Source organism: Miniopterus schreibersii, assembly GCF_964146895.1.
Source record: "Miniopterus schreibersii genome assembly, chromosome: 16".
Taxonomy (NCBI): domain Eukaryota; kingdom Metazoa; phylum Chordata; class Mammalia; order Chiroptera; family Miniopteridae; genus Miniopterus; species Miniopterus schreibersii.
In genome coordinates this window covers 30,144,668-30,157,483 of record NC_138116.1, presented here as the reverse complement: position 1 = coordinate 30,157,483, position 12,816 = coordinate 30,144,668, and the positions used below count along the sequence as shown (strand labels likewise).

General features: G+C 36.0%; 1 protein-coding gene across 5 annotated transcripts in view; it reads left to right on the top strand.

Annotated features, from left to right (window-relative positions):
- Positions 1-12,816, top strand: part of SSH2 (slingshot protein phosphatase 2) — a 210,240-nt gene that overhangs the window by 55,406 nt on the left and 142,018 nt on the right. For 2 of the 5 annotated variants that reach the window (XM_081161266.1, XM_081161265.1), the window contains exon 2: positions 4,854-4,934. The exons of the other annotated variants lie outside the window; for them this stretch is intronic. In XM_081161266.1, the coding sequence (XP_081017392.1) occupies positions 4,854-4,934 (81 nt within the window). The remainder of the gene's footprint in view (positions 1-4,853; positions 4,935-12,816) is intronic. 5 annotated transcript variants of the gene reach the window in all.

Here is a 12,816-nt window from a genome sequence, read left to right as displayed (position 1 = left end):
TCAGGTAGGCCATCCTTAGCCTATGAAATTGCTTTGTCAATCCAGTTACACTTAAATGTCTGAATAAATAAGACCTACTTCTTGTCTTTGCCTTTAAAGGGTTAAAAGATCTTAGTCACAGAGTGGTGATCAGGCTTTAGGGTACACATGCATTTTATTGTTTGATGTCTAACAGTACATTTTCAAAATCTCTGGCTTAAGAACAACTACAATGTATTCACTTAGTTAGAACTCCCCAAAAAGGTTGTAGACAGAACAGACAGAGGAAAGAGGAAAGACGAAAGGAATTCAATACTCACTTTCTTAAAATCACATAACCTAAAACAAGAATAGAATAAAAGAGACTTAACAGTAACAACAGGTTTTGAGTCTTGTGGGATTATTTCTTAAGACTTCTGCTTGCAAATTGTTAGGTAACTGCACAAGTTAGATTTTAACACTTTTCAAAACATCCGTCTTAGTACATGAGTCCTTGCACCATATATTCCATATAAAGATTGCAATGTTTTATTACTGTAATTGTTGCTTAGAAGCTGTTCTTGAAACTTCTTGTTATATATGGATGTGCTTTCCTTACCAACAACCTTAGGCTATATTTTTCTCCAAACAGTACTTGGTCAAAGGGGCATACTTGGCCACAGAGCCATATCCTTATACTTGTGGGTTTTGGATATCCATAAAAAGCAAAAACAAAATACTATTTTTGGAACCTGTTCAGTTATCTTTCCCTTTGGTTTGGAGTTTTACTGTAACTAATTCAGCCCCCCAAAAAGTGCTTAGTAAATAGTAGGAGTACTATAAATGATAATGGATGACTCACTGTAAGCTCAGTACTTCAGGGTTATATAGGGAATACTAATTCATCTCTATTTGGAAGTGAAAAACTTATAATTTTATAGAAGCAAAGCTTCCCTACATGGCAAAAGTTTCTTTGAAAGAGAATTTAACCCAAATGTGCAATTCTTTCACATGTAGGAAGGAGATTATTATTACTATAATAACATTTATTATTATTGTTGTTGTTGTTAGAAACCAGTAGTAGTAAAAATATCAGTAGCTAAGTCATGCTAAGTGCTTTTCTTTCTCTTTTTTTTATTGGCAGCTACAAAAAGTCACAGGAACTAGGTGCTTTTCTTATATTATCTCTCATACAGTCTTCCCAATGACCCTATTGCATAGATGCTATGGTCGTGCCCATTTTCATGGGTGAGGAAATTGAGCTCAGAGAGATTAGGTCATGTGTTCAAAATCACATGGCTAGTAAGTGGCAGGACCAGAATGTGAACTCAGTTTAGTTTAGTTAAGATTTGTGCTTGGTACTTCCAATGCAAGAATATGAATTTAACTTAATTCTCTTCAAAGTTTCTACTGCAATGGCTGAAGGGACATGAAAAAGGGAGGGAGAGAGGGTCAAAAAGAAGGAAGAGAAAGAAAAGGGAATTGATATCTGTGCTACAAACAGGATGATCACCATCCTCGTGCTAGAACAAACATTGGAGTGCCTTCCACAATATGAAATTCAGACAAGACCAGACTGAGGTAAGACTCCACCAACCTGAGAAGTACTGTATATAAAAGCCCACCTATTCCTAGCTTACTAAAAATGTTTGAACCCCAAAATGACTGTTAATTTTATCTGTTGACCATAAAACAAGAGTCAACTAGGTGTTCCTACACTAAAAAGGATTTATTGGTGGGGTGGGGGCAGAGAAAGGATTTCATTCCTGCAGGTGCAGACATGGCAAGCCATGTGTACACACTCCATAAGAAGAAGCAGAAAACCCCTTTACAGAGGGCAAAAGGATGTTAAGGGGAGCGACTGTTACAGCCATGAAGCTCTGTTGTAAACAGAGCTCTTCCTGTAGAGCTTTGGTGAGGACATAGGGTATGAGAGGTTCTCCCACAAGTTGTCCTGATTCTGTCTAGCTTAAGATCTCTGTCATAAATTTTTACATATCAAATACCTTTTAGCATCTATTTAGGTAATCTTATAGTTTTTCTCAATAATATGCTAATTGACTTAATAATATGCTAAGTTATATTAATAGAATTCTTAAATATTCTTGGAATAAGCCCTTTATAATCATAAGCAAGACAGTTCACTCTGCAGAACCCGGAACAACTCAGGAACTGGAATCACCAAGTGCCTCAGAAGGCAGAGGAAAGATCTTAAAATATCCTTTGTCTTCCATTAGGATTCTTAGAATTTAATTTAGAATTAAGTATTAGTTGCAAGTAAATACTTACACCATGAAGCAATTATTTTATTTTATTTTTATTTTTAAATTCTTAAAAATTGTCTAGAGTCCTCTGAACATTAACATCAAATGATCCAGTGAAGTAGGACCAGCTGTAACTCTTAAACAGCTTGGATCAGAAAGAACACAGCTACTACTACTATAGGTAAAACCAACAAATGGCAGATGGTGGACAGAGGAGCAATTATTTTTAATGCAACCAGCACACTTACATTGATACCTTGTATATTAATTAATTGAATTTCAATGAATACTTATGCAATAAAGTCTGAAAATAACTGTAAGAATGCAAGTGTCATTACAGGACCTCTTTCTTGAAAAGTCATTTTCAAAAAAGCTAGTGTAAACATGAAATATTTATAAGAACGAAAACTTTAAAATCTTAACTAGTGTAATTTGGATTACTTGTACTTTTCTCTCTTTTCAGTTTGTATATGCTGTGGCAGTGACAAATCTCTTGATCTGCTTAATATTATCTATGTTATCATTTATGACATGAGAATTTGGGAGAATTGAAAGCAGCTTTGATTCCTACCTTATAACTCCTTCAAATATTTTGTTATTTATTAAGCATTTAGCTTTTATAATGTGACTTTTAGAAGTCAAGTATTTTCTAGACTTATTTAAAAAAAAGACAAATGGAGAGTAAATGTTCTTATTTCTACCTCACCAAAATACAAGAGAGTGAAGAATAGAGATTATGCATTTTCAAGATTTAAAAAGTGATTTTAAATACTTGGTTGTTTCTGTTTATTTTCTAAAAGAGGAAAAGGAGAGGGATAATGGAAGATGAGACTTGGTTGTAAGAAGGAAAAACCAAAGGTAAACAAAGGATCACAGTCAGAAAAAAATTAATAAGGAAATAAACCAGCAGAAGACAATTACCAGAAACAGTAACTCTGCGCTTTACTTTCTTTCATTTAAGTTTATTTGCACTCTCACCCTCTTAACATCTACAAGTATTCTGCAGGTTGAAACACAGACCCAGCTTTGAAAAATCAAAGTAGGAGTCAACTAGGATAGCCATAGAGCAGTTATAGATGATTAAGTTTCAGCCACTGGTAGTGAGTTTTTGTTTTTTGTTTAACAGCTTATTGAGATATAAATGATATACAAGAAAATGTACATAGTTAATGTATTCAATTTGATGAATTTGGATATATGCATACACCTGTGGAGCCATCACTATAATCGAGATAATAAGCATATCTATCACCTCCCAAAGTTTCCTTGTGCCCGTTTGGAGTTTTTTGTTTGTTTTGTGGTAAGAACATTTAACATGAAATCTATCTTAACAAAAATTTTAAGTGTACAATAGAGTATTGTTAACAGTAGGGACTATGTTGTACAGCAGATCTCTAGATCTTACTCACCTTGCATAACTGAAACTTTATACCCATTAAACAACAACTGCCCTTTTCCTCCTCCCCCTCAACCCCTGAAACCACCATTCTATTCTGCTGCTATGAGTTTGATTATTTTGAATACCTTCAATAAATGGAATCATGCAGTATTTGCCTTCTGTGACTGTCTTAATAATTTCACTTAGCATAATTTCCTCTGGGATCATCTATGTTCTCATATATGGCAGGATTTCCTTTTTTTTTTAGGCTGAATAACATTTCATTGTATGTATATACCACATTTTCTTTATTCGTTTGTCTGTCAATAGGCACTTGGGTTGTTTCCATATATTGGCTCTTGTGAAAAATGCTGCAGTGAATATGGGAGTGCAGATACCTCTTTGAGATCCTGATTTCAATGCTTTTGGATTTATACCCAGAAGTGGGATTGCTGAATCATGTGGTAGTGAGAAATTTTGATGACATAAGCATCTACATTTCTATGTAGGGATAGCTAGGTTTCTTGCAGCTGTTACCTAAACAGCAAGCATTTGAATGGAACTTACTAGGTCACAGTTGGAGCTTTTTCACTTCTCTTTTTTATGGTGTTAGCCATAAGGGAAAAATACTCTTGTTTTACCAGCTAGTTGTTTCACTCCATTGTCCTGTTTTCCCTATCAGTCGTCTAGAAATATTTTGAAAACGAGATTGGAGAGTGAAAAAAAGGTTTTAAATTGTTTTTTGGCATCTGTCAGGAAGACTTGAATAGGGCATGTCTTTTGGCTCTTCTTATAAACACTTGTTAGCAGAGGGTTAATTAAACTAGTGGTTAGATCCCCCAATCGTGTACTATGTTATAGTTTAAAGCCTGTCTCTAAACAGTGATATCGAATATGTACCTTTGAATATGAGGATAAATTAACACAGTCCTACCCATAATGAGAAGAGTCCAGAGTACATACTATGAAGAGTTAGTAGTACCATCTTTACAGAAGAAGAACATCCCATTGCCTAAATTGGAAACCACAGAAATGCTTCCGCTAATCAAACATACTCAGTCAACTTTCCAATCACCTAAACAATCAATGAGCTAACCATGTTGGCTTTTTCTTTCCAAAATAGTGATTGCTAATCAGATTTGCAGCTTCTCATCTATGAGCTAACACTGAATCGGTTATTTCTGCTGGCTTTTTCCATCATGTGTGCTGCCCCATTCGTCTGGATCTCTGAAACAATCTTATTTGTATTACAGAGCTCTCATTTGGAAGACAGTGAATCAGCAGCATTTCTTTGCTGTGAATGTGAAGAATCAGAAATCTTTAGTGATTCCAATGTACGTAGGTATATGATTTTATACAGTCTTTGGTGACCGAATGAAAGCTTTTTGACTTTTAAATGCAACTGAGATAGTGCCTATTATTTCATCTATTTTGCCTCACTCAGACAAATAGTTTGGGAAGGCAAATAAGTGACTTACAATGAGTGTATATACAAATAGTACGGTATATTTGTATGAATAATAATCTCCCCTCATAACATATCTATAAAAAAAAGAAAAATGTTGTACCTGGAACCTTGAGTCAATCTCCCTCAATAGAGAGTATGATTGTGTGTGTGTGTGGGGGGGTGTCCTTTTATTATCATTTTTTTAATGGTCGGTAGTATTTTTTGCCCTGTGATAACTGCTTAGTATTGCTGCTGCCACTGCACCGTTATTCCCCACATGTATAGACCTAATACATCCTGGCTGTTGATAATGTTAAGCCAAATAGTAGTATAATTACTGGGCTGAAGAATCAGCTAGATCATCTTATATGTAGAACTATCTAACTACATTTCATGAGACGTTATTAATTTTATCTATCTCATCTGACCTCCAGCATAGTTGCTGAATTATTGCAAATTACCCATGGGATCAGGTTAAAGTTGCAGAATGACTTATAAATTGACTTTTTTAAAAATTAAATATCTCTTCCATAAGGATAACTGTCTTTGCTAGCCATGGGTAAACTAGGTTCTACAAACCTTGATGAGAAAATCTGGTTTCTGTCAACTTCAGGATGTTTACTGTGCATAGTAGGCACTCAATAAATATTGTTGAAGTTTCACCAATGGAAGCTCTCCAAGTTAGCTGTGCCTCTCAATTATATCACCATAGGACTGCCTGCCCCTTAACTGTCTACTCCTTAATTGTCTACTTTACCTTCATGGCACAACGAAGGTGATCACTATTGTAGAACCTCATTTGACTATTATATTGATTTACCTGGTTGCATTCCATTCAGCATTGATGAAGTCAGGAATGGCATGAAGTCATTGTGACTCACTAACAGCTGGAATGGTGCTCATTTCACTGATGTATTCACATGAACACTCATTTATTATGCAAATGAGCAGATGACAGACTTAGGGTAGAAAGGTTATATTCTTTGCCCAGTGTTGTGTGATAAGCAGGGGCAGCACTGACATCAGATCTCAGCTGACAGTCACCAGTGAGCTCATTATTAGCAGACAGCATCATCACTGAAGAATGTGTACCAGCTCCTTGTATAGTATCCTACGAGATTTATTTTGTTCAGTATACAATGGAGTCCTCTGGACTTGGACAGACTTACTATTTTCGCTGATTTTGTCTTAAAGAGACCAGTGAATGGCAATCCACATGAAGAATATCTTTATGAAGCTGAACACATGTGGTGAAATATGACTCTAATTTTAGTGGTTTTCTCCCTTAGAAAAAATTAGTTGGGTATATATATTTTCAAATTACCTGGATTGCTTTTTACTGCCAGAGCTTTCATTCGTTTAAGTTAGATTTGTGTTTTTTTCCCTCTTCAAGAGGCAAAAGTGGTTATGTATACTTGGCTGGTTTTTTCAAGGTATTAGATCCTCCTCCTACTTTGTTTGTTCAGGGAGTCTTTCCCACACTTTTTCCTCTTTTCTCATCTCCCCATTCCCACCCTCACATCAAAGGAGATTGAAGAACTCCTTCCCAATTTGAAGGCTTAAGCTTGAAAAAGAAATTATTTGTAGAGCAAACAAATTGAAATCCCCACTTTGAATTTTCTTCAAAGGGAGTGGTATGGGATCTTGATAACTATTTGAAATAGAAGTTAACTGATGTAAAGAATAGTACAAGATAAAATAACTGAAGAACTTTCTCTTTAATCTTGGTATAACAGAAATATTAAATTTGGTTAGCTATATTCATTCATTCATTCATGTATGCATTTGTTCACTCACCAAACATTGACTGACTGCCATGTATAAATCATCGGGCCCAGGGCTATGGGGGTTAGGCATAAAATATAGAATCTACTCTAAGAACAATAAAAAAAAATAAGGTCAGAGAATCTAATGTAAAACATGGTGACTGCAATTGATAACACTGTGTTGTATAATTGCTGAAAGAGTTAATCTTAAATGTTCTCACCAGAAAGAAAAAAAGGATAAATATGAGAAGTGGTGGATATTTAATTAACCAGATGGGGGGATTCCTTTTACCATATATATGTACATCACATCACCACAGCTTTAAATATTTTACACTTTCATTTGTCAGTCATACCTCAGTAAAGCTGAAATTAAAAAAGAAAAGAAAAGAGTCTACCCTAGGAGAATATATAATTTGTGCTTCAACAAATTAGTTTTATGGATATTCATGGAAAGCCATGAAATGGAGAGGAGAAAATTATTCATATGCAGTACATGTGGAGAAGAGAAGAAATCTGTGAGTGAGTGGAAGGAAATTTGTCTGGAGGCAAAGGGATGGCTCTCTCTCAAAGAGGGCTAGCTGCCTTAGATCTCCTGGGACTCTCCCAGCAGAGAGAAGAGGAGTGTAGGTCTCTGCTGCTACTCAGCCTCTAGGGAACCACATAAAGGATAGAAGCAGCTACTTGTTCCTTCCACTGTGCACAGGGTTGTTAGAGGCCCCAGAACAGAAAAGATCACAGAGGAGGCAGATACTAGCCCTAGCTTCAGGAATTTCACTTTGGCTCTAGGTAAGAAAGAATATAGGCAGTGACTAGAAGAGGTTGGAATACTAGTGACTGCAACAGCCATGGAGACTCCTAAGCGTCCTCTCCATTCCCCATCTCCCCATACCTACTGCTATCCTGCCTTAAAGGAGGAAAATCTCTGCATGAGCTGAAATTCCAATTATTGTGTTTGTGGGGGGTTCAGCTAGAGACAACTGGACTTATTACCATTGTAGGGTAGTTTCTTCCCTACATGAAAATGCTTGTTATATTAGTTTATTTCCTAAGAATACAACTAATTTCTTTGTCTCCTTTCCATGCTTTTCTGACCCCACTCTCACCCTCTACAGAAAGAGGAATGCATATAGGTGATTATACATTTTTTAATGGTCTATTCATTTCTTTGCTTGGATATTATATCCTTGTAGGGAATGCATTTTCCCTTGGTGAAATAAAAACAGCTTTTATATTTAAATAGCACAGTCAAAAGAAGAAAGAAAGAAAAAGCCATTCTTTAGAATCAAATGTGGAGAAGGCAGACAAAAAGAAAATCTAAAATGTAAGAATTACTTAGTTTAGAATACTGTATGAAACTGTAGATTTATATTCTCCTCTAGGGCAGGACAAATATCTCAGAATACAACAGTATCCTTCTAGATGGCAGCTTCTATGGAAGTTTTCACTTGTACTCATTTTGTGGAGTGGGAGAATGGCTTTGGAGAGAGAGACTATTTAACCTAATACTAAATTCAAGATGAAGGATTTAAGAATTTTAAAAAGTTATTAGCATTAAGATAAGCCCTAATTCAAGGCCTGCTGTGGAGTAGCCTACCTATATGGATTGAAGATTGAAGGGACTTGAATCTTCAGGATTCTTCTGAAGCATCCTTTTTTTTTTTTTTTTTTGGTATGTTTTAAGTTTTGGAATATGGTATATGGGATTAAAAACAATGAATGATTTGTTAGCTCAGAAATACAACTACATTTAAGAGGGGGAAAGTGCTATCATTATATCTACTTTACTAAGTCTTTCAAGATTATGAGCACAAATAAGATGCTTGTGGATAAACCTGCAGATACGATGATAAACTGGTTGGCTGGAAGGTGGTGATGTAGGCCAACAGCATGTACATGTGGTCATTTCTGATTTTTAGAGAGAATGGAAAGGAGGGAGGGAGAGAGGTGGGAGAAAGAGAAAGAGAAACATTGATCAGAGAGAGAGACACATCGATTGGTTGCCTCCCGCAGAACCTGCAACCCAGGTACGTGCCCTTGACCAGGAAGAACATATAGGAGAAACTTTTTAATAATCTTTGAGCAGGGAAGACCTTTTAAAAATATGACACAAACCCTGGCCAGTGTGGCTCAGTAGTTAGAGCGTCGGCCTGCACACCAGAAGTTCTCAGGTTTTTGATTCCCAGTCAAGGGCATGTACCTGGGTTGCAGGTTAGTTCCCTGGCCTGGTTGGGGTGTGCAAAAGACAACCAAGTGATATGTCTGTCTGGCTATCTCTCTCTCTCCCTTTCTTTCCCCCTCCTTCCCTCCCTTTCACTCTATCTAAAAATCAGTGGCAAAAATATCCTCAAGTGAGGATTAACAAAAAACAAACAAACAAACATGATACAAAACCCACGAACCATAAAAGAAAACATTAATAAATTCAAATACATAAAGCCAAAAATTTTATGTTAAGATCCTATAAACAAAGTCAAAAGACAACACATTGTGAGAAAGATTTTTAACACACGACAAAGAGCTAATTTCTAAATACATAATATTCTACACTTTTTTTAAAGATCAGAAACATAATAGAACAATGTACAAAAGAAATTAACAGATTTTCACAGAAAAAGATATACAAATGACCCTTAACATATGAAAAGTTAAACATATGAAAATAGTCCTCATAACCAATACCTTTTTTTACCTCTTAGATTGACAAAGATCAAAAAAGTTTGCCATGGTGTTGGCAGGGGCATAGGGCATTGTGTTGGCAGGGGCATAAGGGAAGCGGCATTGCTATATGTATTGTTGGTGGAGTGTAAATTAGAATAACCTCCATAGAAGACAATTTGGAAATATCTATCAAAATGCTATGCATATCCATAGCGTTTGCTCCAGAAATTTCATTAGTAGAAATTTAACCTCCAGAAATATTCCTATATTTGTGAAATTTCATATATTCAAGGATAACCTCTGTAACATTGTTTGTAATATCAGAAATTAGAAGTATCCTAGATGTCCATCACGGTGTTCCCATATCAACTAATATGGTACTGTCTCCTACTGCTAAAAGAAAATACCAGGGTGCAAAGCATTTGTGTAAAACAAAATTAGAAACAGAGAAAAAAATTAATATATTTAGATCCTTAAATGCACTTAGATTGGATATGGTAATATACATAAAAAGTAAAAACAGCAATTCTCTTTAGGGAGAAGAACTTGTGTTGGTGGGGGGAGCAGATGTGAGAGGAAGACTTATTATTTGTTTGTCACAGTGTCCTTTTTGAATTTTGTATCATGTGCATATGTTACCTACTTTTAAAAAATACTAAAAAAATTTAAAAGGGAGTGAAACAAAATTTCATAGCCATCATTCATTCATTCCACAAATATTATTTTAAGAGAAAGAAGAAAATGATAGCTTTATTCCTCAAATGCCCACAGCCTAGAAAGAGAGACAGATATATAAATAAGACTTGAAATATAGTATGGCAAGTGCAATAATAGAGATGTATGTAATAGGAACGACTGTGGCATAAGAAGAGAATAATTCATTCTTTGCTTGATATGTCAAGTTTAAAAATGAACAAAATTTACATATATACTTTGATTACAACTACATAAAAACTACACAGGGTGGACAAAAGTAAGTTTACAGTTGTGAGTATGTGAAACACAGTTTATTCTTGTATTATTATATATTAATTATTGTATTATTTATTTGTATTACTGTAAACCTACTTTTGCCCACTCTGTATATAAGTAAATAAATAACAAAAAGAATTGAATCTCACAGAAGATGCTTTAAATAAGAGTATCATCCAGATGGTGAGGATATGAGGGACTTTTCGAGTATCGAAGTTGTCTTATTCATATTTTAGATTCAAGGTTTTTTTAAATTTACTTTTGATTTTTTAAAATAAAGTAACCCAGGATTCTGCAGGGTCTTAGCTCTAGACTAGTATCTTCTACGTGTAGTCTTAAAGATGAGAGTATAGGAAATATTGTATTTGCCCTAAGTTAATGTAGGGGATAAAGGGACTATCACACACCTCTCTTCTTTTTCCCACCATTTAATCCTGAATCTCTCCATGCCACTATGAAGAGCCTTGAAACTGATTAGTGTGCAGGTTATATCTGTAGAAGTGTTCAGTAATCTTCAGAGGGGATTTCCTTTTAAATTTTTTGGTATGTAACTGATTTTTTTCTTTCTCAAGGAGTTTTTAGAACACTAGCAAACCCACACTGGGGTCATTTTTAGATGCCTTAAAGGTGAGCTGCAGAATAGCCAGAACTATATAAAGCAATTCTGGCACTCAGAATTTATGGCCCTTCCTATTACAAGCTACATAAAACAAGTAAATACCAATTAAAATTCACTGGAACATTAATCAAATGTGATGTTGCTATGTAGTAATACTTTAAATTCTACCATGCTAAGTTAGATCCAGGTCTCAGGATCAGCTCTATCTCTCATTAAGTCATACTTTAAAGCACTACTTCTTCATTTCCGTCTCTATTCATGTATTCCAGTGGTCTGGTTTTATGCCACTATCTTGAACTATTTAAACTGGCTCAGCCTGGAGCAGCAGCACCGGGCACAATACCAAAAGTGGAGCAGGACTGGCTATAGTCATACTTCTTTGCCTCACCCCTATTTCTTAAGGGTATGACCTTAGTTTCCATTTCTTGTGACTCAACAAATATGTACAAGGTGCCTCCTGTGTGCTAGATAGACACTGTGCTGGTTGCTGGGGATATAATGGTACATATGACAAACATGGTTCCTTCCTTCGACGTTCTAGTAAAGAAAGGTGGCATAAAACAGCTAGTTCTGTGGTGAATTTTAAATTATGATTCTGAAAAGAAGAAACTACACTATACTATGAGAAAGTACACTGGACCTTAAGGGTTAGTGGTCAAGAGACAGCTTCCTTGGAGAATTGGTGTTTTGAGTTGTGCCCTGAAAGGTGAGTCAAAGTCAACCAGGGAAAAGTTGAGTGGACAGAGTGAGAAAAGAAATACTTTACAGGTCAGGAAACTTATGGCATATTCAAGGAACCGAAAGAATGCCAATGAGGTTGGAACATAGAAAATAAGGGAGGAAATAACTCAAGAGGATGCTGGCAAGGTTAGCAAAGGCCGGGTGGTACAGAGTCTTGTAAGATGAATTAAGGATCTTGGACTTTATTACTCAGACAATAAGAAGCCATTGAAGAGTTTTCAGTTGGGGAGTAATCACGTTAACATTTTTAAAAGATCTATCTCGCTTTGTTATGGAGAATGGACTTCTGATATATATGTTTATTTATATTAGCCATAGATAGTTGGGACTTCATTTTTCTGTGTTTTGATTTGGTTAACTCATTTGTTGGGGGATGGAGCTCTTTAGAGGGAGGTTGATGGAAAGGCTGTATGGTATTGTGCTGAAGAGTGTGTGACCCTGGATAAGACACTTTCCTTTTCTAAGTCTCAACTTCTTTTTTTTTTTTTTTTTTAAGTATATCTTTATTGATTTCAGAGAGAGGAAGGGAGAGGGAGAGAGAGAGATAGAAACATCAATGATGAGAGAGTCATTGATCGGCTGCCTCCTGCACGCCCCCAACTGGGGATTGAGCCCGCAACCCAGGCATGTGCCCTGACCGGAAATCGAACCGTGATCTCCTGGATCCTAGGTCGATGCTCAACCGCTGAGCCATGCCTGGCTGGGCTCTAAGTTTCCATTTCTTTATCCAAAGAATGGATATAATAAATAGCATATCTGCTTTGTGGGGTTATTGTGAAGATTAAATGAGATAATGTCTGCAAAACACTTAGATTAAGACCTGGGACATTGTCAGCCTATAATAAATGTTAGCCACTGTTATAATCTAACAGTCTCATGAAGGGTTTATTGCTCCTCTGAGAACTACCCATTCTTCATGGCCTATGGAGTAGTTTTCTATCCATAGGTCACGCATGGACTTGTTTAGCCACTACCACTGGACTGTAGGAATCTAGCCTAGTGAACTGGTA